The sequence below is a fragment of the Antechinus flavipes genome, chromosome 3 (assembly GCF_016432865.1).
Source record: "Antechinus flavipes isolate AdamAnt ecotype Samford, QLD, Australia chromosome 3, AdamAnt_v2, whole genome shotgun sequence".
NCBI lineage: Eukaryota > Metazoa > Chordata > Mammalia > Dasyuromorphia > Dasyuridae > Antechinus > Antechinus flavipes.
Window position 1 is genome coordinate 631,770,644 of NC_067400.1, and position 26,293 is coordinate 631,796,936.

At 39.3% G+C, this 26,293-nt stretch overlaps 1 protein-coding gene across 2 annotated transcripts in view; it reads left to right on the top strand.

The window, feature by feature from the left end:
- Nucleotides 1–1,321: 1,321 nt before the first annotated feature.
- The window catches only part of LOC127556797 (zinc finger protein 850-like), a 92,764-nt gene continuing 67,792 nt past the window's right edge, over nt 1,322–26,293 (top strand). The window contains exons 1-3 of one of the 2 annotated variants that reach the window (XM_051990227.1): nt 1,322–1,731; nt 7,227–7,377; nt 9,418–9,544. In XM_051990227.1, the coding sequence (XP_051846187.1) occupies nt 7,345–7,377; nt 9,418–9,544 (160 nt within the window). In that variant the 5' untranslated portion in view covers nt 1,322–1,731; nt 7,227–7,344. The remainder of the gene's footprint in view (nt 1,732–7,226; nt 7,378–9,417; nt 9,545–26,293) is intronic. The other variant, XM_051990229.1, reaches the window with a different exon arrangement.

Sequence of the window (26,293 nt, forward strand, 5' to 3'; positions counted from 1 at the left end):
GAGCCTCAGGGACTGTCTCCTTGCAGTTGTGCCAGGGGATCTGGAACTGGCTGTTCACCTGCTATGCCAGTGACCACTGGGAGGAGTAGGTCTGGAACAAGGCCTCAGTGTAGTTTCTAAGATCACCCAGGGAGGATTCAGACTGGGACAAGATGTTCTCCATCAGTATTCAGGAGGTATGGGTGTGCTGAATTCATGGTTCTCCTTCCTTTTCCTTCTCCATCTTTCTTGAACTGGTAACTCTGTCAGAAGATCCAGTCTTGATTTTCAGTTTAACATTAAATCCTGGGCCACTGCATTCAATTCTTGTCTTTTTTTCTAATCTAATTTGTTCCCCTTCATGTTTCTTCACCTGAGTCAGAGAGAAATGAATACAACCCCTAGAACATTTGTACTATATAATATACAAACCCAATGGCAATAACCAGGAAAATGAAAAGACCAACTATATCTCTTCTATTTTTTTTTTTTTTTTTAGTTTAGTTATTTTTTAGTGTCTCATAAGGTCACACAATTCCTCTGGGTCAATCCTTTTTTCCAAAGATTTTTTTTTTAACCTCTTTCAAATTGATTAACTTTGTTTTCATAATTTCTTGGATTGCTTTCATTTCCTCTCCTAATATTTCCTTGATCTTTATTTGATTTTTGAATTTCTTTTTATGTTCTTACCAGGAACTCCTTTTGGACTTATCGAATACCTTTGATGTTACTCTTTAAGACGTTAATGGCTTGTTTTGTTTTTTTTTAACCCCACTATCTTCTTTTATACCAGAGTAGATATTGTCACGTTCTTTTTCCTTTCCTTACTCATCCTGAATTTTAATTTTGTTTAATTTTGTTTTTTTATATTACATATATATATATTTAAAAATAAATATTTATTGTTAGCAGCTTATAACAATGATTATTATTATAGTCACATTTGATTTCTGAGTTCTGGGTAATGCTGGGTTAGCTAAGCTCCTCCTTCCTGAGTCCTCCAGGACTCAACCTCAGCAGCATTTCTCACCTAAGTCACAAATAGAGTTCCTTAATTGCTGTCATGGAAATGTTTTTGCTCCCTAAAATACTGCACTTTCCAAGAAAGTTTTTAGTTGTCATTGTCCACAGCCAGCACTGCTAGCCTGACCTGGATCCTTCACTCTTACCCTACTCAGTTGAGGAAATTTGTTTTACATTACTGCACCTATATAACTTTTGCAAATTGCTTATCATCTTCAGGTGATGTTGTGGGCCAGATCTCTGAACTTGAAACAAGGATTCTTATGGGGTACTAACAAAGTGGAATTGATGAGACAATGATTATTTAGTTTAGCATGGTGCTTAATAGTTCTCTAGTTCAGTATGATTGATTTAATCTTATAACAAATAATAGTTTCTTAGTGATATAATGGTTGGTTTATACTCAGTGTAGAGCATATAAGCTGGCAGTTTCAGCTAAATTCGTTTTAGAGAGCTAGAGAAAACAAATGGACTGTAGGCTGAAGCACAAGTCCTTGGACTCAGATTCATTCATCCCATCTCACACTATTCTGCTGGCAGGCTCTCCTTCTGCATTTCGGCACTGAGACCAAGGCTAGTCTGAAAGACTCTCCAGAAAGCTACCCAGCCCCAGGAAGGAGATAATAAAGAATCTGGACTTTAAACACCTGGCTGTTCTCCTGGTGATTACTGAACTGAAAAGAAGGCTACCCCAAAGAGCTACAGAAAACCGAACCGAGAACATTACAGGTGAGAGGAAATGAAAAAGGGAGGGAGAGATTTTGGAACGGAATAAAAATTTTTAAACTGTTAAAATTTGTCTTTACATGTAATTGGGAAATAAAATACTATTCGATATTAAAAAAAAATGAGGTCAATCAACCTCAATCCCCTCTGTTCCAAATGTCTTTTAGACATATCGAACTAGTCCTTTAATTTGAGATGTCTTACAATTACCCTGTAAGACTGAACTCATTTTCTTTTCTTTGTCTTTTCCTTCTTCCTGATAAGGGCCCCATTACCCTCTCATTCCTTCAGGCTCACAACCAAATTGTCCTTCATGAATCCTATTTCTTATCTCCACATGCATCATGTCAACCCTGCAACATCGCTGCAATCCATCTTCTCCACTGATGTTTCAACCTTCTTGCTGCAGATCCTTTTCATCTCACCCTCTGAGTACTGCAGCAGCCTGCTTGTGGGTTGGCGTAATTCTAGTCTGTCTGACTCTAATGCATCCATTTAGCCAGCAAGTTGATTTTCCTTTTTTTTTTTTTTTTTTTGCTTAGGCAATTGGGAATAAGTGACTTACCCAAGGTCACACAGCTAGGAAGTATTCATTGTCTGAGCCCAGATTTGAACTCAGGTCCTCCAGACTTCAGGGCTTGTGCTCTATCCACTATACCACCTAGCTGCCCCATGATTTTCCTAAAGATCCAATTTTCCCAGATTCAATGAACACCAGGATTTTCTACCAACTTGAAAATGTAAAAGCTTCACTGATTATGGACAGGGTTCTTACATTTTAGTTCTTTGGGATCTCATGACAGTGGCTTCCTTGCTATTCCAGGAAGATGATACCCTATTGTAGTGTTCTGGTTGGTTTTCTGGAGGTGTCTGGAGCAGCCTTTGTTTCAGTAGCATATCCAAGTGGTAAAGTCCAAATTCTTTATTGTTTCCTTGCCTCGGCCCTGAGCTAGCTTGGTCTCAGTGGAGGAAGTGCAGGAGGACAGGCCAGCCACCATGGTGGTGTGAGATGGAGTGAATGAATCTAGCTGAATTTATCCCAGCTAATATGTATTATAATTACATCATAGGTGTGAATCGTGTAGAATAGGTATCAATCTTGTAGAACTATATTAAGTACTAAGTACATGTACTGAACTACAGAACTATTAATCACCAAGCTAAACTAGATAATTGTTGTCTTATCAATTTCACTGAGTTAGCACCTTGTAAGAATCCTTGTTTCAAGTACAGAGTTCTGGCCCATAACACCCTATTTCTAGCCTTTAAGTAATTTCTCTAGCTATTCTCTGGCAATGTGCTCTTCCTCATTTGTGCCTCCCAGTTTTTAGCTTCATTTTCCAACTGAAAGTTTTCTTTCTATAGGAAACCTTTAACTGTGAGGGCCAGAAGACCTTCAACTTGAACAAATCAGAGGCATCTTAAGGTAGAAAACAAAGGAGTTTTAATTGCCAGAGCTTGGGAGATTTGAGCTTCCCTCACTAGAGTGGTCTGGCAGTGAACAGAGGGAAGAGATAATCAGCAGACAATGATTACATAAGGACCTGGGGTAACACTCCCTATAGGTTGGACCTTTGCCCTGTTTAGTCAGCAGAAATGACCTCACATTCTAAGTTGTAAATAAGGAAAAACTTTTATCCCAATCACATTTCTAGGATTATTAAATTATGTTATATGGAAGTTTTAATACCAAGATAGCCCTTAGTCCCACAAGATAGACCCCATTCTATGTAAAACTGGTGATCTCTGGAGAAAGAAACTTGGGCCTGGGGTGTAGCCAACCTTCACTCAATTTTTAGAACACTGTCTCCATCTTGTGAGACCGCTTTCACAGTTTACTTCATCCATAAGTACTCTTGCTTTCAGTGTTTCCTTCTTTTAAATGATATCCTATTTATCTTACCTGTAGCTTGTTTGCAAGTTATTTGTTAGCTTGTTGTTTCTCCCCTTATTTTGTATGCTTGTTGTGGGCAGAGATTGTTCTTTACCTTTTTTTTTGAGAATCCCTGTCATTCAGCATCTGACAGAAAGGCATTTATATGTTGGACTGATTTAGCCTTACATCTTAGATTTGTTATTTTCCTCATTCTCTAAAATATAGAAATGGAGGCAGACAGATTCATTAGTAATTATAAAATTATAAAACCCAAAGTAGTAATTAAGAAAATCCTATGTGGAATTTTCTGTGAGAATTGTTCAAAAATTTAAAAATAATAGCCATAATAATAGCTATAATATATAAAGCCATAAATATATATTCAATCGGTTTGGGAAGGTCTTTGGTCGGAATTCAAATCTTATTAGATAGAAGGTTTATCATGTTGAAAAGCCTCATAAATGTAATAAATGTGTGAGGAGTTGGACTAGCAGCAGATTTTAGAAATTAAGTTATCACTTACACAGTGAGGAATACAGGTTGTAAATTGGAAGTTCTCCTGCACAGGAAATCTCTACTTATTGCAGAAGAGGCAGAGGTTTTTTACACAAATCCTAAGTGAGAAGGGTGGGGCAAAGTAAGTTACAATACAATCATTCCCAAATTTGATTGGTTTCCCAATGGAAGACAATACAACTGTTCTTGGATTGTTTCAAATCTTGAGGGTTATCATCATTCCCTCTCCAAAGTACAGAGTTCTGTGATAAGAACAATTTTGTGTAATTTTTCAGTCAATTCACTGATTGTACATAAGTACATTACAGCATAAGAATATACATTATCAGAATGTTTCATAATTTTACTTTGCATTGTGAGTCCTGGCTTCTAACACAGAAAAGGCAGGTCTGAGAAATCTAACTTATTAATATACTTGTTATGAATATAATATAAAATATCCATTACAAATATGATATGAAATTGAATAACATGAAAATCATAATGGTTTCATTGTGGAAAGGCTTCTAGAAAGTTTTCATTTTTCTGAATCCAAGAAGTTTCTATTGATGGTAATATTTTGTTCTTCTTTTTTTAATCTTTTATTTATTTATTTATTTTGTTTTAGCTTTTTATCGACAGAACATATGTATGGAGAATTTTTCAACATTGACCCTTGCAATCACTTCTGTTCCAACTTTTCCCTTCCTTCCCTCTACCCCCTCTCCTACATGTCAGGCAGTCTCATACATGTTAAACATGTTAAAGTATATTTTAAATACAATATGTGTGTATATATTTGTACAGTTCTCTTGTTGCACAAGAAAAATCAGATTTAAAAAGGTAAAAATAATCTGGGAAGAAAAACAAAAATGCAAGCAGTCCAAACTCAATCCCCAGTGTTCTTTCCCTGGGTATAGCTAGTTCTGTTCTTCTGGTGGACCACAGATAAAATGGAGATGTCTTGATCTGTGTTTAAATGGGATGTAAGGGAGGCAGTGCTCTGCCAAGTCCAGTGGCAAGATAAAAGTCCTGAATCCTTCCTCTAAGAAAACATACAGTGATGGAAGCATGGGGGAGGAGAGCTCATGGGAGATAAGATAAGAAGCCTGGTGGATAAGTGACCAGGTGAAATAAGAGTCTTAGGGTGGAGTGTGGAAGCATAGCAGGAGTCTAGGCCTGGAGAAGAGCCTTTCCAATGACCATTGGCCACCTGATGATGGGCAGGGTTGGGGGAAGACACGCAGGCAGCATTCAAAGATTTGGGAGTGAGGTCCCACCCACCTGGCTTCAGGGGCTAGGCTACTTGGGGCTCTTGAGCCTCAGAAGACATTCCTGGAATAGACTAATGGGAAGCAGGAAGGTTTGGAACTGAGATCTCTGGGCATTCTCTTGGATCTGCCATTTTCAACTTACTGCAAACCTTTCCTGCTGGGGTAGGACCCAGGTAGGTCTGAGGCAGGGCTCCTCACAAGTCCTGCCTTCTGCTGGCTGCCCTTGCATAAGCATTCATACTTCTTATCTATTCTGATGGCCAGTGTCCTCCCCATCTGTCAGAGCAACTTCCTTCCAGGTCTGGCTGCTTAATGAATTCTTGGCCCCTACCTCTTTTTCAGTTTCCTAAACACTTCACAAATATCTAGTGTTGCTCTCTTCTTCAAGATTACCATCAGGTCATATTTGCCCCAAAGCAGAATTTCTCCATGGTAACCCAGGAGTCCCACTTTCAGCCTCCCCTCCTGGACCCAGGTGTCCTAGCTCTGCCTCCAGCTCTTGTTTGGTGAATTGATTGTGTGCTTTCAGACATGATTTCTTATGAAGTTCCATAGGTTCTGCCTTTCTGCCCCCAGGAACCCTCCTTGGTTGCAGGAAATGAAGCTGTTTCTTGGGCAAACTTCTCTGGACCCGCACATCTTGGGCTCCTTCCCAGGCATGTGGCTCACTGTTTGCACATTCCCTTTCAGGATTCTAAGCCCCAAATCCACCCAAGAATCTTAGGAACCTTCCCCCATCTTCTGCTTAGATTTCAGGACTCAACCATCCTGTTTCTCCTGATTCAACTACTCACCTACATCACTTCTGGATACTTGAATTTCTTCTTTTTTACCCAGGCTTCCCTGTTTCCTGCCCCTTCCCTCACCATAGGTTCTGGGAGCTGAATCCCAGACTAGATTGTCTTCCAGCTTTAGGCTTCCTTGTTCTTTCCCTGGGGCTCCACCTCAGAGCCCTTACCTCCTTACTTTATCCCTCAATTTATTTCCTAGATAATATGTCTCTTGGGGAAAAGGGATTCTGAGAGGGCCAAGTATCAGTGGCAGGGAGATTTCTGACTCAGGGGACATTGAGGTTCTACACACTCTCATCCCATCTGGCACCTTAAATCCCTCCTGCCTTTTGGGTCTGTAGGAAGGTGGGGGAGAGGAAGGGAGTCAGAACAGTAGGAGTAAGAGAAGGAGAGCCCATCTTCAAGTTTATACCATCCCACTACAGTCATCTTATTCCCTATCCCTTCTATCTTGTAAACTGTGGACTGCTCCTATGGCCAGTAACCTTGGGGACTTTTCCCTCCCAAACTTGTTGTTTTTGACTGGGTAAAAGAGAACATTCTTGCCTTCATTTCTTTCCCAACTTTAATCACTCAATGACTGTTGAGACTGAGACATTAGCCAGGGGACTCTGGAAAAGGAGGTGAGGCTGATGACTTTGCACCTCCCCTTCCTCTCCTCCCCTGAATTCAATTACCTAACTTCCCAATCTTGGCTTGTCGGGGAACACTGGGCCTTGGTTACTGATCTGTGCTGGGGCTATATTCCCCTTTTACCCAAGTGAGACAGATCTTTCCTGCAGTCCTTCTCAATTATCTAAGTTATCTAAGGCTGGAAAATTTTCTCACCATCTTTTTGTAGGTCTTGTCACTCTACACTTAATTGAAAGTTACTTCATAGGAAACTGGAGAGAGTTCAAGCAAAATCCTGCCTTTTCTCTCCCATCTTGACTCCAACATTTTCATTTTTCAATCTGCTCCTTCTTTCAGCCTCCCTCCCCCTGTGGGTTGGGGTCTCTGCCCTAAGGGCAGTGCCAGGGACTTAGTAACTCCCATGGAACCTCACTCTGTAATTTCCTGTAGGCTAGCCCCCTGTCCAGGAAAAGAAGGAAACAACATCTGTGCAGTTATACTCATCGCCTCCCAACAGCCTGCAGAGGACTAAGACCTGGCCCAAGCAGGGAGCCTGGAGCTGAAGGGAATGGCCCCTGAGAACAGCAGATCCCCACCCCAGGTAAGTGTATTCTACCCACAGATGTAACCAGTACCAGCCCAAGAGGCCGTTTCCATACATCTGGAGGAGGATGGTCTGTGAGGCTGGCCATCACTCTTATCTCTAGATCCTTACTTTACAAAAATAGGCAGGAAAGTGAATGCAGTAATAACAACACTGCCCTCCTCTCTGCTATGTTTTGGACTGATTCATTGTCCCTTTGGCATCTTCAGCACTAACTCACTTCCCCCAGTTGTTGCCCCCACATGTTTGTTTAAATTTTCTCTCAATATAGGTCACTGACAAGGGTGACCCCCTTCCCTCATTAGTTAGTGTCTATCCTGTGGGTATCATGTCTTTGCTTTAGTTCAGCACTATCTCCCCACTACACTCATACTCACATTCACACACACTCACACTCACACACACACACACACCTTCTAACCACTCTGTGTCCTGTGGCCACACTCCCTCCATAGCCACTGACTTTTCTGGAAACCCTTGACCCTGAGTGTTGTCTGTAGCAGAACCCTGGAAACTTCCCCAGCTCTTGTCCTTTCTCTGGCTGAGAGCAGAGCAGAAATTGTCCTCCTGCTGCTGCTCAACTCCTGCTGCTTCAGGCCACACAGATCTTCCCAAATCTCTCTGAATCCCTTTCCTTTACCATTTTTGTTGTTATTATTATAATAGTGATTTTTTTGTTTGTTTTTTGTTTGTTTTTGTCCAGGCAATTAGGGTTCAGTGACTTTGCCTAGGGTCACACAGCTAGAAGTATTAAGTATCTGAGGTCAGATTTGAACTTAGGTTCTCCTGACTTCAGGGCCAGTGCTCTATCCATTGCCCCATCTAACAGCCCCTTAAATACAAAATAACAGAAGAAAAAAATTTCAGGCAAGCAGCAGAACATAGCAGTAGATTTGATAAAACAAACTTACATAATAAATACTACACGTGGTTCAGGAGCTGTCCAGCGTTTCTTTGCTTCCTGGTAGGTTTTCTTTTATTCCATTTTATTTTCTTTATCTCCTGAGATCCCTCAGCTGTAATTAGGTACTTCTAGAATAACTCCATCATACTCGGTTCATACTTAGCCTTTCTCTTCCTTAACCACCATATCGCCTTAGATAATTGAGAAGGACTGCAGGAAAGATCTGTCTCAGTTGAGTAAAAGGGGAATATAGCCCCAGCACAGACCACCTTCAAAGCAACAGGCATTTAGAAAGGAAAGAGGCTTTGTTCAAATATATAGGACATGCAAAAAGGACATGCCCCCAAGAAGCTTCCATTCTAATATGTCAGCAACTGTATCCATACCAGCTGTGTATACTGTAGATAGGAGGCCTTTGCATGATTGTGCTTCCAAGTGTTCTCATATGGGATATGACCTTTGGGTAAATTCCTTCTCTCTGCTTCAGTTTGCTTTTGTAAATTGGTGACCATTGGGCCAGATCCATTAAGAAGTGTCTGATTCTGAAATTTGGAACACAAAATCTTACAAAAATGAATGTTGAAAACTATCTGTACGTGCATTTAGAAAAATAAAATATTATTTTTTTTGGGGGGGGGGAGAAGGATAGTGTTTTCATCTGGATAAGACTTAATTTCTGACTTTTGGAAAATTCACAAGATCTTTTTTTCTCCAGAGTGATCATGGAAATGTTTTACCTCTACAACACATAATACTTGCTAGCTTCACATACACACTTCATGCCATTTTCTTAACATAGCACTATCTGATTTTACCTCCAAAAATCTTCATCTCTCTCTGAAAGAACTTTCCTGATTCCACAGGCATATGGAATAAAATTGAGAAATGTTTTACTAGTACCATTTCCTAGTAAGACATTTCTCAATTTTATTCCACCTGAAAATATAAAAGGTGTTTCTCTATATTCTCTATATACAGGATTTGACTCTGAATCCTGTAAGGGCTGTCACCTTTGGGCAGATCCCTCCTCCATGCTTCAGGTCCCTTCTCTAAATTGAGGAGCATTGGATTAGTTCAATGATGAAGCGTGCTTCAACTCTTAAGTCCTCTGGGTGTTGGTGTTGGTGTTTTAGGAGCTGGTGACCTTCAAGGATGTGGCTGTGGACTTCACCCCTGAGGAGTGGGGTCTTTTGGACCTGGATCAGAAAGAGCTGCACAAGGAGGTCATGCTGGAGAATGCTGAGAACTTGCTCTCCCTGGGTAAGGAGCTCTTCCCTTGGAACTCTAGAACTGCCATCAACAGGAGTGTAACCACCCCCTCTCTAGGGTGCAGAGTTTCAGGCTTTTACCACTTCTCAGAAAGGCCCAAGGGCTGCTTCGTCTCCCCAAGAGACAGGGTCCTCCTGCTGCCTGGTTCTTCTATGAGTGGTCTTTGCATTGTAGTATGGGAACTCGGCAGTTGTGTCTGCAAACCTTCTGAAAACTGGTCCTGCCCCTTTTCACTGAACATGGAATTGGAGAAGGAACCCCCTTCCTTTTGGGGGGAACCATTTTGTCTTTGCAATATTCTTTTAGATAAAAAAAATAAAATTTTACCTCACTGCCCCTGGTGGAACTCATAAATTCCCAGCACAGCAAGTGGGTCCTTGTTTTTCCTTCCTACATCCCTCAAAGGCCTGTACAGATACAGGAGAGAAAAGGAAGGGAGGAGGTCTTTCCATATACTTGCTGGGATCCAGACCTTGTGCTCAGAGCTTCCTTCATGTACATTATCGCACTTGATCCCCACCACAACCCTTTGTTTTGGGTGCCAGCTTTATCCCCATTTTATAGGTCTGGAGGCTGAAGCAAATAAAGGAAATTACTTTCCCAGAATCACATAGCCAGGACATGTCTAAACAATCTGAACTCGAGCCTTCCTGACTGCAGGCCTGGTGCTCCTTTCTCTGTGCTAACAGCTGCTTCAAATGTCCAGAAAATGGAGGCTGTGGGATGCGATCATCCTGCAGTGGAGGCTGCAAAATCAGGATCTTCTGATTCCAGATTTCTTGAATGGCCTCCTTTCCCTTCTGCCCTCTTCTCCTGGCAATAAGCACCTTGAAAACCATCTTTGAGTTGCCCTTGGAACCACCCAGTAGGCCTTGCACCCTGGCCCTGTTCCAATGAGGAATAAATGACAAGTTTCAAGCCTCACACCCACTGTCTTCTCCTTGCCTAGGACTTCCAGTTCCCAGAGAATATTTCATCTCCCATGTGGAGAGAGGAGGCCTGAGGAACTCCTGTCTTGGTGAGTGAGCTGCAAGCTGGGGTGCAGGCTACTATTCCAGGAGGCTTCTTCATGTGATGGGCCTTTGGGTGGGGAGACTGGCTTGGAATCCCTTTTCAGACTCTTGTGATAGTGACATCCTTAGCACCTCACTGAGCCTCTAAACCTCAGTCTCTTCATCTATAAAATGAGGGGGTTGGACTCCATGGCAATTCAGTTCCCTTTTAATGAAGAATCAATGGTCCTAGTGGAAGTCTTTTTTTGAAAATTTGAGGCTATCCAACTATCTACAACCAAAAAAAGAGGGCTCAGCCTATCTAATATGACTTTTCTTAGACCTTCCTTAAGCCAAAAGGTATTTATTTGTACTTTTTTGATATTTATTTAAAATTTAAAACAAAATAGAAAAAGACAGAAAGAATTTTTAAAAATGTCTGTCCATTTCAGTTTGAAAACTTTGTCTGGAGAAATTAAAAGTCAATGATTAGCCAGCACTAGAGGGTATATTTATGCACTTGTGTGTTTGTTTCTTTCAGATGCAGAGACATGGTTTGATATGAAGAAGATGAGTGCAAATCTGAAAATGGTCTCATGGAAAGACTTTTTTCAGTATAGTAAATACAGGGCTGTTGTTGCTAAGCATAAAAGAAACCACATTGGAAAAGAACTTTGTGAATGGAATACACACAGAAAAGCTTTAAGAGACAGTTCCAGTGTTGCTAAAGATAAGAATATACATCCTGAAGAGAAAACACCTGAGTGTCATGAATGTGGTAAAGCGTTTCTTGTACTCTCTTCCCTTGCCAAGCATCAGAGAATCCATGCTGGAGAGAAACCTTATGAATGTAAGAAACATGGAAAGACTTTGAGAGAGCAATCTAGTACTGCTAAACATGAGAGAATTCACACAAAAAAACAATCTTACATATGTAATCAATGTGGAAAAGATTTCCCATGTTATTCCAAATTGGCTCAACATCAGAGAATTCACACTGGAGAGAAGCCTTATGAATGTAATGAATGTGGAAAAGCTTTCATAGATCGTGCCAGTCTTGCTAAACATCAGAGAATCCATACAGGAGAGAAGCCTTATAAATGTAATGAATGTGGAAAGGCTTTCACAAGGAGTGACAATCTTCGTGAACATCAGAGAATCCACACTGGAGAGAAGCCTTATGAATGTAACCAATGTGGAAAGGCTTTCACATATCACTCTTATCTTAATGCACATAAGAGAATCCACACTGGAGAGAAGCCTTATGAATGTAATGAATGTGGAAAGGCTTTCACAAAGCGCTGCTACCTTGTAGCACATCAGAGAATCCACACTGGAGAGAAGCCTTATGAATGTAATGAATGTGGAAAGGCTTTCATGGATCGTTCCTATCTTGTTATCCATCAGAGAATCCACACTGGAGAGAAGCCTTATGTATGTAAACAATGTGGAAAGACTTTCACATCTCAGTCCAGTCTTGCTGTCCATCAGAGAATCCACACTGGAGAGAAGCCTTATAAATGTAATGAATGTGGAAAGGCTTTCACAAAGCGCTCCTACCTTGTAGTACATCAGAGAATACACACTGGAGAGAAGCCTTATAAGTGTAACGAATGTGGAAAGGCTTTCATGGATCGCTCCTACTTTGTAGTACATCAGAGAATCCACACTGGAGAGAAACCTTATGAATGTAACAAATGTGGAAAGGCTTTCACAAAGCACTTCTCTCTTGAAGTACATCAGAGAATCCACACTGGAGAGAAGCCTTATGAATGTAATGAATGTGGAAAGGCTTTCACAAAGCACTTCTCTCTTGAAGTACATCAGAGAATCCATACTGGAGAGAAGCCTTATGAATGTAATGAATGTGGAAAGGCTTTCACAAAGCGCTCCTGCCTTGTAGTACATCAGAGAATCCACACTGGAGAGAAGCCTTATGAATGTAATGAATGTGGAAGGGCTTTCACAAAGCGCTCCTCCCTTGAAGTACATCAGAGAATCCACACTGGAGAGAAGCCTTATGAATGTAATGAATGTGGAAAGGCTTTCATAGATCGCTCCTACCTTGCTGTTCATCAGAGAATCCATACTGGAGAGAAGCCTTTTGAATGTAATGAATGTGGAAAGGCTTTCACAAAGCGCTCCTACCTTGTAGTACATCAGAGAATCCACACTGGAGAGAAGCCTTATGAATGTAACCAATGTGGAAAGGCTTTCACAAAGCACTTCTCCCTTGAAGTACATCAGAGAATCCACACTGGAGAGAAGCCTTATGAATGTAGTGAATGTGGAAAGGCTTTCACAAAGCGTTCCTGCCTTGTAGTACATCAGAGAATCCACACTGGAGAGAAGCCTTATGAATGTAACCAATGTAGAAAGGCTTTTACAAAGCGCTCCTCCCTTCAAGTACATCAGAGAATCCACACTGGAGAGAAGCCTTATCAGTGTAATGAATGTGGAAAGGCTTTCATAGATCGCTCCTACCTTGCTGTCCATCAGAGAATCCACACTGGAGAGAAGCCTTATGAATGTAATGAATGTGGAAAGGCTTTCACAAGGCACTCCCATCTTGACGCACATAAGAGAATCCATACTGGAGAGAAGCCTTATGAATGTAATCAATGTGGAAAAGCTTTCATATATCGCTCCCATCTTGCTGTCCATCAGAGAATCCACACTGGAGAGAAGCCTTATGAATGTAATAACTGTGGAAAGGCTTTCACACGGCGTGAAAGTCTTAGTAAACATGAGAAAATCCACATTGGACAGAAACCTTCAGACAATGCTCAAATCTTGATTAGCAACAGAGAGTGCACATTAGAGAAAAACGTTTAAGTGTCTGGATTGTTGTAAAGTTTTTAATATATGTTAGTCTGTGACTAGACATGGGAGATTCCATACTAGATGTAAAATCTCATTCACATAATCCATGTGGAAAACATCAAGCTCACTTCATCCCTGAATTGCCTCCAGAATATTCCTAGAAGAATGAAATCATGGATAAAGACATAAAAATGGAAGACAGAGTTTGTTAGTCAATAGGGATTTTCTGCTTTGGAAGAAGTCTCCAATGGACTTGGCATGGGAAGTTCTTTCACCCAGGTTCATCTCTAATTTTATATCTGAGGATACGCAGTGGAGGGAAGACTTACAGATGTGCTGAAGGGAAACTTGCCCTTACCTGCAAGATTAGGGTCACTATAAATCCCAATATTCATACTGGAAAAAAACATACAAAATATATTTGCAGAAAGGCTTTCACTTGGGTCTCATTCTTTGTGTAGAAATCTTGTTCCAGATGAAATATGAATATAATGAATGAGGGAAGTCCTCTTTCTATAGGACACATCTCATGAGACATTGCAATTTTATACTGTGTATAAAGATCAGAACAAAGATCTGAGTTTTTCTTTGAAATCCCAAGATTGGTATCCAAAGAAGGGTCTTTATAATGGGGGAAGCAATTGTTCTAATCCTTTTTCTCTATCAGTAATGATTAAGAGATTTTTAAATCTGATTTTAAATTGTTTTTATTACTTAATTTTCCTCTTCATTCTCTTGTTTATTCCTAAATTCTTTGGCTTTCCATCTGTGTGATAAGTTATATGTTACATGTTCTAATTTTCTTTTAAAATATTGTGACTTAGGTCTCCATTTTGACCTTATCTTGCTAAATTATGTCAAGTGGGTAGGAGGGGATATGAGGTCTTTTCAGAAATCTGACCCCCAGAAGAGTGCCATAGTTTAGGGCTACATTTCCAGAAAAACTCTCCCCCTTATAAAACCTTGCTTAGTTTTGCACAAACCAATTTGCTACATCAGCAAGCTTTGTAATGTATAGTTACTGTTCTTAAATGGAATGGCTTCCTATGACAGATTGGAGTCCAGTGTGAGATATCATATAAATTCTAATCTTGTATTTGCCAAATATTAAAAGTAAAGAGTTGGGGATAAGAATTTATTATTTGGTTAAAATATTTAATATTCATTTTAAGGAAAATATATCAGTTAAATAGGCAAGTTTTCAAACATTCTAGCTACAATTTTTCACATTAATTTTATAGAGTCCAGATCAAAAGGAGTTCATTTTCTAAGGGCACATTTATATAATCCTCTAGAAATTATTTTTCAAATACCAGTATTTCTAAGAAAATATTTTCCCCTAAATTCCAAAATGAGAAAAATCATAATAAAAATGGCATGAATAATGTTTTTGAAACATGAGAAAAATTTGCCAAATAACATGAATTCAGTTGATTATCTTAGAATTATCTTATGTTGCTGCCCATCCAGCCTTAGCATCCAGGTACCCTGTGAGCTTCTAGACCTTGATGGGGGAAGGGCTTAGGACAAGCTGACATGAAACACAGGTCAAGTGGGACATAAGAGCAAATTCCATTTATTCATCTTATGAATGTAATGAATGTGGAAAGGCTTTCACAAAGCACTGCTACTTTAAGGTAAAGGGTAAGCATGTGTGTGTGTATTTAACAAAGCCATTAGTGTGTTCTTCTGGGAACATTAGTCTTTTCTCATGGGATTATAAGCTATGAAATCACTCAGTTTCCTGCCTTCCTTGCAATCTCCAAGGACATCCTTTTCCCTAGAGACAGAACAGAGTTCTCACATCCTGAGGTCTCACAGCCATTGAACAGGGATCAAGCTTCAAGGAAAACGTGAGCTGATCTGTATCTTCTGCCTCCTCAGAGCTGGCTCTCAACCTCTCCCTGTTCTTCTGAGCTACCTTGAGATAAAGAAGGGATGCTTGAAGCTCATCTAAGGAGTGTAAAGTGTGTCTTAGAAAACAGAGCAGGAGGAAACATGCCAGGGTAACAAAACATATCCAAGGCAGAAAATGTAATAGCAAGCTTGATACATTATTAAAAGGATTGGGTTGATTGATCCAGTTCAACAACCTGATTGCACTATCACGAGGATCAATACTGTCAATATGAGAATCAGCACTTTGTGTTGTATCTTAGACAATTGATTAATTTCCCTTGTAATATTTTCAGAATGCCAAGCACTCTGTATCTTATTCAATATTTGCTCGATAGTTCACTTGGTAGAGTTGGAATATACATAAGGAGTTACACAGATAAAAGAATAACAGTAATCATGTTCCCAAGTGAAACAAGTTTCTAATTGTACATTCCTACCTTGGGCTTGAGCTGGGACTGAGTGGCTAGGTGAAAACTTGGTTTTGCCCAATGGGCCAGTGAAAGAGCTTCCAAAAAAAGGCCTCAAGAAAAGCACAGCTCAGGAATTCTGGAAACCTTCAGGTATTTTCAAGTTGAAAAGCATTTCCATCAAATGAACGGGATTCATGTTTTTTCCCTTTTACACTGATTTTCCTCCCCCAACAAGATTCACAAAATAATTGTATTAAAAACATATAAATAGGTTTTTTTAAAACAGAAAATTATCAATTTAATGGGAGTGCTGGACACAATTTTAGAAAATCAAGCTCAGGCTCAAGTTTTACTGGCTTTTTCATTAGAAATAAATGGAATTAATCTGTTTCACTGAATATCCATCTTCCCTGGAAGAAAATGCTCAGCTTAGCTGGGTAGTTTATTCTTGGCTGCATTCCAAGTTCTTTTGCCTTTCAGAATATCAGATTCCAAGCTCTTCGATTTTTTAGTGTGGAAGCTGCTAGATCCTGAGTGATCCTTATTGTGGCTCCTCAGTATTTGAATTTTTTTCTTCTGACTGCTTGTATCTTTTTTTTTTTAGTCTGATAATTCTGAAATTTAGCCACAATATTCCTTGGAGTTTTCACTTTGGAGTCTATTTCAGAAGGTGTTTGATGAATTCTTTCAATGCCTATCTTACCTTCCGATTCTATTACATCTGAGCAGTTTTCTTTGATGATTTCCTGAAAAACATTATCTAGGCTCTTTTTTTCATCATGGTTTTCAGGGAGCCCAATAATCCTTAGATGATCTCTCCTAGTTCTATTTTCCAGGTCTGTTGTTTTTCTAAGTAGATATTTAACTTTTTTCCTATTTTTTCATTTTTTTGGTTTTGCTTGATTGATTCTTGATGTCTCAATGAATCATTTATTTCCATTTGTTCAGTTCTGATTTTTAATGAATTATTTTCTTCATTAACTTTTTTAAACTTCTTTTTGTATATGTCCAATTGCATTTTTAAATGAGTTGTCTTGTTTTGTAGAATTATTTTCCATTTCACAGTTTTTTTAAATGAGTTATTTTCCTTTTCCAATTCACCAATCCTACTTTCCTGGGAGTTCTTTATCTTTTCCAATTTACAAATTTTTTTTCCCTGGGAGTTCTTTACCTTTTCCTTGTCACATTTCAGGGAGTTGGTTTCTTTTTCAAATCTTTCTTTTAATGAGTTCTATGCTTTTCCCATACTCTTGCAGAGCTTCTCTTTCCTTTCCCCATTTTCTTCTAGCACTTTTTAAAGATCTTTTATAATTTCTTCTAGGAGAGCCTAGTGTGGTGGGGACCAGATTATATTCCCCTTTGGGGTTTTCCCTGGAGACTGTCTGCTATTAGTTTCCACAGGGTTGAAAATCTGCTCTCTTTCAGTATAAAAGCTTTCTATAGTTAGAGCTCGCTTTGCTTTTTTACTCATAAAACAAACAAACAAACAAACAAAAAAAACACCTTGGGGTCTGCTTCTAGGACAAGGAGGTCCCAGCTTTCTTTACAGAAAAGGGACAGATAGACAGGGGCTATCTGTGAAGAGTGGCTGTGCTATGGAAGAGCAGCTGCAGAAGAGTGGCTGTACTGCCCTGCAGAACAGTGGATGCCCTGGGATGAGTGGCCCTGCTATGGAAGTATGGCTGTCCTGAGATAAGCAGCCATACTGCAGAGTGCAGCTATGCTGTGATCATGTGATGGGCTGTGATCATGCTGAGTCACTCCCAGTGCTGGGTGGGTGTGGCCAGGTCTTGTGAAACTCTGGCATTTTGGGGTACATTCTACCTTTTGCGTTTGTGTAACTTCTCTGCTGACCTACTGCTTTGCAACTAAAGCAGAGCAGCCAAACTGTGGTAGAGTCCTCCCTGCAAATTCTTGGCCGGGGAGATATCCCACCCCGGCCTTCTGCTCAGCATGCGCTGGCCTCCATGTTTTGCCTCCCTGCCTGGACTGGCCTCCTCTCATCCAATCATGACAGACCTTTTCTGGCAATCTTCCAAGTTATCTTCTGCTGGTAAACTTGTTGTTCTCCCAATATTTGTGGATTCTACCAGTCAAGCACTATTTCAGATGCTGAATTTTGTAATCAGTAGAAAGGTAGAAAGAAAGCTCAGAATGAAGTATGTGTCCTCTCTGCCATCTTGACTCAGTTCTGTGATGCTCTTTTTTTTTTTTTTTTATAATTATTATAACTTTTTATTGACAGAGCCCATGCCTGGGTAATTTTTTTTACATTATCTCTTGCACTCACTTCTGTTCTGACTTTTCCCTTCCCTCTCTTTACCCTCTTTCCCAGATGGCAAGCAATCCTATACAAGTTAAATATGTCACAGTGTATCCTATGGTGCTCTTCTTAATGTCACAGTTGAGACTTTACATTGAAAAGCTGGAGAAAGTCAGAGGTCATGTAGCATATGGAAGTGTTCTAAATCCTGACTAAAGAATGATGCAAAGACATAGACAAATAGATTAACAAGGAATTGGTTATAAGAAAAATATTGACCCTATGATCTTCAAAAGCAGGAAAATGAAGACATTGTCACTTAGAATTTACTCATTACTCATCACTTTTGGATACATCCAAAACAATTGAACAGCATCTCAATGATGCAGTTCTCTCAAGATGGAAGTTAAAATTTTCATTCTCTTTAGAAATTTTTGTCAGAAATTTTCAACTAAATAACAGTTAACTAAGTTCAACTCTCATTAGAAGTGACAGACAATTCAGTGATATTTCAGTAATGAAGAATAGTTCTCTACAGAAAAGTAGCTAAAGTGAATTGTCTTAGAGTATCTCATGAATGGTGGTTAAAACTAAGGCTGCTAGAATCATGGCTAATCTTTGAATTGATCAAATTTAAACTCATTTTGGTATGCTCCAAAGAGCTGAATGACTTCATTGATAGGCAGTGTGGTATGTTGGCACAAGTACTGAAGTTAAAAACAAGATACACAGATTTGTATTCTATCCTGTTATAATTAGTATGGAACCATGAGAAAATTCCTTCTTGTATCTGTGCTTTATTATATTTGCCTTAAAAATGATAGTAATGTTATAGAAGTTAAACAGAATTGTTTAGACCATTACCAGTATATGTAAGTCATTTTGTCATATTTTCTCTTCCATTTCCTACATTTAAAAATCATCCTTTTCTCCTTTCTAAATTTTCTTCTTCAAACCACTAATGCCTCCATCATCATCATCATAGTATCCTGTTCTTTTCCTTTTATTTCTCTTCTCTTATTTCTACTTTTTTCCTCTACTTCTCTTCCTTTCTTTATTTTTCTTCCCCTTTCTTCTCATATTTCTTTGCTTTGCTCAGATTGTTTTCTTACCTATCATTTTCACCAACACAAGGGTTATGCCATCTAGCCTTGTAAAAGATATTACTGGCTACAAGGAGCACAAGATTCCTCATAAGCTATGTGGAGGCCTGATTCCCAAGTCTGAATGTTACAAGCATATCCTCACTTCTGTAGAGAGGAATTACCACATCAGAATGGTGAAAAAAAGACATGAACCAACTCCAAGTGGCCGTGCTACTACATCAGCATAGCATCAAGCTGATAGCATCATCCTAGGTCCAAGCAAAGAAGCATCTGCTTTTCCTTACACCATTTTTTCCTAAGGAGACTGAAAATGTGTTCATAGAAAGGACTATAGATGTTTTAGTCTTTGAATCCCCAGGCTTTGCACATACAGTTTATGATTAGAGACAAGATCCATTAATTCATTGGTATAAAATCCTCCCCATTGGGAAAACTCCATCTGTCGTTGTAGCCATAAATTGCTACTAATGTTTTAGTTTATTGAATTGGGTCATAAGTTTAAATGACTCATTTCATTGTGTCATTGATAATCAAAGAATAAAAATGTATAGTACTTGTGGAACTAGAATGATATAATATGGTCCTTTGTTTTGAGATATGATGTGCCTTTTCCAAAATTGGGCATGCACTAACCTGAAGGGCTGAGAATTGAGTGATTACAGAAATAAAAGGTAGGTTCTTCTGCAGCAGAACTAGTTAGAAATCCAATGGCCTTTGGGGGATTTTGCCAGGCAATAACTGCAGGAAAAATGTCTATATGCTGCTGGAAGAACTAGTGAAAAATAATTGGAAGAGGATCTATACCAGAGAACATTACTTAAAGATTAACTCAAGGTTGCAGGGCTTCCAGAATTGAGAGTCTGGGGCAGGAGATTAAACTCATTCAAATATCGGCCACTCAGTCACTATTACTTTTTCTAAATTTTTATTATGTTAATTATTTTTCTTTCTAAGTTATGTAACATTTGGAGATTATATTGAAATATCTTTTTAATGAGAGTTCTACCAAACTACTGACCAATTTTTCAAAAAATTTGTCTTCTTTTTTGTACTAAATTGTTCCATTTTTTCAAAATTAAGTAATTGATTATCTAAAAAAATGGTAGTGCATATAAACATGAAGGGGGAGATGGAGGGATCTGTTCATCAAATGCCTCTTTAGACACAGTACCTTTGGGCTATTTAGACACCATGTCTGACCAGAGTTACACCATCTACAATGCTGTATACACTATAGCTTGGGCTCTTCATGAAATGTTCCTGGTTACGTCGGAAATGGAATGCAATATAGATGGAGTCAACAGGGTTGTTTACCCCTGGAAGGTAAGGTATCCTCTTTTCTTTCCCCTCCCTCCCAAGCACTGAAGCTCAAATCTTTGATTGAGAGAACTGCCATATTCACAAAGGAGACAGAGGACTAGCAATGCTGCTCACCCCTTTTTTTCAGTGAGTAACTGTGGTGGTCTTTTTCTTTTCTAAAATATGATGGTTCTCTCTGAGAGCAGGTTTCTCGGGGAGGTTTCCTGAAGACAGCCTTAATTTCCGTTCAAAGTAATAATCACTTCAAATGCAGCCAGGAGTTAAAATCCAGTCATTTACTGTGTCCTTCAAAGTCTTGAGCTTCAGCCCCTAGCTCCCTCCGAATGTCTCCAGTCAGCATAAAGATGGAATATAGAATGAATCTCTCTCTGCCTCCGGGAGTGGGCTTTTGTATCTCCCAGAGTGCTCTTTGGCCCTGAGAGCTTCTTGCTTATATGCTGTACACTGAGTACACACCAATCATTATATCATTGGGAAACCATTATTTGTTGTAGAATTAAATCAATGCTAAACTACATTTAACCATTGTCTCCTCAATTCCACTTAGTACCTTGTTTCAAGTTCTGGCACATAACATCTTGTAGGATCAGATCAATCATACTGAACCATGCTAAATTAGATAATTATTGCCTCTATCAATTCTAATGACTTAACACTTTGTAAGGATTCCAACAAGTAACCTTATTTAAAATGTTTTAATTCATTTCTGGTCATTTCAGATTCCTGTGACAGGATGCATGAGAGAAAGTCAAGATTAACTGGTTCCTGAGGGGTCTTTGACAAAGAGAATGTCAGGGAAGGATAGGACCATCAATACCATAGGTACCATGTCTCCATCAAGAGCTGAAGAAGTCAGAATCATGCATGTCTCCTTTTCCTGGCAGTCTTTCCCTATGAGAGCATAGTACCATGGAAAGAGCTCTTGTTCTAAAGTCAAAGAACCTAGGTTTAAATCCTGCCTCAGAAATATATTTTCTATGTGCTACACAACATGTTACTTGATATTCCTAGGTTTCATCTGTAAATAAAGTTGACTTAAATAGCCTCTGAAGTCTCCTTCAACTTTAGATCTAACTTTTTACTTTTTCTTTTGTAAGACAATAAGAGTTAAGTGGCTTACCTAGGAGACACAGCTAGGAAATATCAAGTATCTGAGTTCAGATTTAAACTCATATTCTCCAAACTCCAGACTAATGATTGATCCACTTTGCCATCCTCCTGATCCTTTCTATGTAAATCATAATAGGAGATGTTAGTTCTTAAATAGAGATTTATATATTGGCATATATATATATATATCAGTTTCAGAAGAACTGTGATTTCTCTTCTTTTTGGCTTTAGTCTCCAGCACTAGCATGATGGGCAAATTGAATGAGAGACACTTAATAGGTGCTTGTTGAATGGAAAAATATATTAAATGTCCTCTGATTTTTTGTTTGCAGATGATCGTGCCCTCAGTGAAGCCTCTGAAGGTGAGATGTAACAAAGGATGGATCAGTTCTCTGCTGCTCCTGCTAATTTTGGCCCAACAATTAACTCAAGAAAACCCAGGTCCTCCATCAGCCAGCATCACACCAGCCATCTGTGGAACCTTGGTTACAGCAAGTGGAGAAGTTCTGAATGCTGTGGATGAGTTCACTTATGTTGGCAGTATACTTTCCAGAGAGGTCACATTGATAATAAAGTTGATACATGGATTGCCAGAGATATTTTGTGAGGCTTCAAAGGGAAGTGGGGGAGAGGAGAAGTATTAGACTGACTACCAAACAGAAAGCCTACAAAGCCCTTGTCCTGACCTCATGGTTACAAGCCTGGGAAACCTGAACAGTCCACCAGTGCCACACTGGGAAACTGAATTGTTTCCATATAAATTTTCTTTGAAAGATTTTGAAGATCTCCTGGCAGGATAAAGTACCAAAGACTAAGGTCCTTTCTTGAACTAAATTGTCACATACTCAAACTCTATTGCAGAGAGCAGAAGTCTAATGGACTGGCCACATTGTTTGGATGCCAAATGTGCACTTGTCAGAAAGACTCACATAGGACAAGTGGTCTAGCCACAAGATGGTCAGAAAAAGCAATACAAAGACATCCTCAAGGTCTCTCTGAAGAACTTTAGAATTGACTGTATGATAATGGAGATACTGGCACAGGACCGCCCAGCATGGTGTACCCTTCTTAGGGAAGGTGCTGTGATCTATGAGCAAAGCAGAAGTGAATTCGCTCAGAAGTAATCTAAGATAAGCAGAGTTAGAGAAGCTACCCCAAAAGCCTGACCCATGGCAGAGCCTTCTGAGCTCATATTGGATATGTGAACTTGACTCTAACATAGTAATGTTATTTTGATCCTCTTGGAAAACTAAAAACAATAACCAACTTCAAATACATTGTCTCAGAGGAGACCCTCATGACTTCCAGTTCCCAAGCCTCATAGTCTACGGAGTGGGATGGAGGAAAGGTTCTACATTGTTCAGAAGAGATTTGCTAACTTTCACCCACTCCTCTCACAAGTCAAGGATTGAGATCCTTGTCTTGACTTCTCAAGGGCTCCTGTCTTTTCTTTTTTTTTTTTTTTTTTTTTTTTTTGTTTTTTTTTTTTTTTTTTTTTTTAATTTTTTTATTTAATAATTACATTATATTTACACTCATTTCTGTTCCGATTTTTTTTTTTTCCCCTCCCTCCCTCCACCCCCTCCCCTAGATGGCAAGCAGTCCTTTATATGTTGGATATGTTGCAGTATATCCTAGATACAATATATGTTTGCAGAACCGAACAGTTCTCTTGTTGCGTAGGGAGAATTGGATTCAGAAGGTATAAATAATCCGGGAAGAGAAACAAAAATGCAGATAGTTCACATTCGTTTCCCAGTGTTCTTTCTTTGGGTGTAGCTGCTTTTGTCCGTCATTTATCAATTGAAACTCAGGTCTCTTTGTCAAAGAAATCCACTTCCATCAAAATATGTCCTCATACAATATCGTTGTCGAAGTGTATAATGATCTCCTGGTTCTGCTCATTTCACTTAGCATCAGTTCATGTAAGTCTCGCCAGTCCTCTCTGTATTCATCCTGCTGGTCATTTCTTACAGAACAATAATATTCCATAACATTCATATACCACAATTTACCCAGCCATTCTCCAATTGATGGGCATCCATTCATTTTCCAGTTTCTAGCCACTACAAACAGGGCTGCTACAAACATTTTGGCACATACAGGTCCCTTTCCCTTCTTTAGTATTTCTTTGGGATATAAGCCCAATAGAAACACTGCTGGATCAAAGGATATGCATATTTTGATAATTTTTTGGGCATAATTCCAGATTGCTCTCCAGAATGGTTGGATTCGTTCACAACTCCACCAACAATGCATTAGTGTCCCAGTTTTCCCGCATCCCCTCCAACATTCATCATTATTTTTTCCTGTCATCTTAGCCAATCTGACAGGTGTGTAGTGGTATCTCAGAGTTGTCTTAATTTGCATTTCTCTGATCAATAATGATTTGGAACACTCTTTCATATGAGTGGTAATAGTTTCAATCTCATCCTCTGAAAATTGTCTGTTCATATCCTTTGACCATTTATCAATTGGGGCTCCTGTCTTTTCTAACTATTCTCTAGGATCAAGGGAGAGTTCTTCCTGGAATCCCATCTGGCTTTGTTTTCCTGGCACTCCTGTCTTCAGGCTCTCCAGAGTCTCCTTAAAATAGTATCTGAAGTTAGAAATACCTGTGGTTATTTTTAAACATGCTGTACAGTATATCTCTGAGGGTCTTGAAAACATCATGGAATCCCATATCTGAGATGTGAAAATTTGTGCCATTCTAAGTTCCAAATATATGGTAACAGGAGACCTATCCAGAGACTAGATAATTTGGTTGTCTATTCACCAGTCAGTTCCAGTTCCCCCTCTTTAAACAAATGTGATTCAAAGTCCTCTGGGGAGCAGGAGGGCTAGGTATGGGTGTATGATTTCATCATCTGAAACTACTTCCTGTTGAGAATGGGCATAGATTTAAGTTACTTGCAGAATCCCATCTTTTTATGGAGGGGGTGACAAATTGTAAATCCATCTGGTCCTGGTGCTTTTTTCTTAGGAATTCATTTATGTCTTGTTCAATTTATTTTTTTCTAATATACTTTTATTTAGACATTGTATTTCTTCTTCTATTAATCTTGGTAATTTACGATTTTGTAAGTATTCTCCCATTTCACTTAAATTGTTAAAATTTACTGGCATAAAATGAGGCAAAAGAATTCCTTATGATTACTTTGGTTTCATCATAGTGCTATATGAACCCTTTTCATTTTTGATTCTAGTGATTTGGGTTTTATCTCTATATTTTTAAAATCAAATTAAACAAGGATTTATCTATTTTATTATTTTTGTATAATTACATTTGTGAAGTTCCCTTTATCTTACTGTTACTCACTATGGTCCTTCTCAGCCTTTCTTTTTACCCTGTCTCTGTTACCTTATCTCTCCACTTTGCTCCTCTAAGAGCTCCTCCCTTATCTTCTCCCCCCGCCCCCCATCTAAAAGTCCTGCTGCTATCCTTTCCCCTGTTTTCCACCTCTCTAGAACCTCAGAACATACTTTTAGATACCCTTGTTACTGATACCCTTGTGGACATTTTTTCCTTGAAACGAATTTAGAACCTTTGGTAAAATGGGATTGCAATGTTTGAACTTTGCCTTTTGTATCATAGAGACTAGATTTGTTTGAAGCTTTCAGACTAGATTTGTTGCTTAATCGGGATGTGATGATCACATTGATCCCAGAACCCTTTGTGGGGCAGGGAGGGTGATCCAGACAATGAGGCAAGGGATTTTCTGAGATCTATCTTTTCAGCAATCTATGTGCTGTATTTAGAAACTGCTGCAAGCTGAGCACTAAGCTGTTGTTATCTTGCTCCTGCTTTTGAACTCTATTAATGTAAAACTTCCTAAAAGTTTTTTCTATTTCAGCTCTTGCCTCTACCAGATCAAAATTTTAGTTAATTTTCTAAATATGCAATTATATCACACTCTCAGAATCATTTTCTAGATTAACATTTTTTATGCCGTGTGGTTTCCCCAAATCCCAATATAAAATTAGAAACATAACAATAATATAAATAAGTTTTTCGTTTTAAAACATGAAAAAAATTGTCAGTGAAACGACATCAATGCATTTCTGAATTATCTTCCATAGAAAAATCTTTATCATTCTGACCAAATTTCTAGTGATCTCCCTGTAGAGGCTCAAACATTCCTATTACTGTAATGGGAGAACAAGTCTTTCTTTAACTGAGCCCGCATTCTAATTTAGATTAGGAGAAAATCCAATCCAATCTGCATTAACACTTGAAGGTAAATAGAATCCCCAATGTTCCCACAGTCGAGTTGCAGTCAGCACCTCAAATATGGGACCCACTACTTTCTGTTCGACTGTTGTCCAGGATTTATGTAGCCACCCTTTCAGCTCCAGAAAGGAAGGAGTGAGCACCAAAGCTATGAATGAGAGTGGGAAAAGGAGGTAGCCTGGGGAGAGGAGGAGATCTCCGAGCGGAACAGCCTGGTGGGCACTGATCCAGGTGGAATATGAGCCCTTGGGGTGGTGTTTGGGAGCCTGGGAGGAGTTCAGGGCAGACGTTGGGCCTCTCCAGTGGTGAAGACAAATCACGTGATGGAGGGCGGGATTTGGGGCGGGGAAGCAGCTCAGGGCCTGAGATGCTGCTTGGGCGTCTTAGGAGACAGCTTATTTTAGGAAGTCTCAAGGGCTGGTTAAAATGAGAACTCTTGGACCCAGAAGAAATCTCCTCGAGAGAGCTGGCTGGAAACTGGAACTTTTGCACTTGAGATCTCTCCGCCTCCTGCAAGCCAGCTCTGTGGGTGCAGATCCCAGGTAAGTCCGTCCACCTCCCGGTATATCTACCCCCACACCTCCCT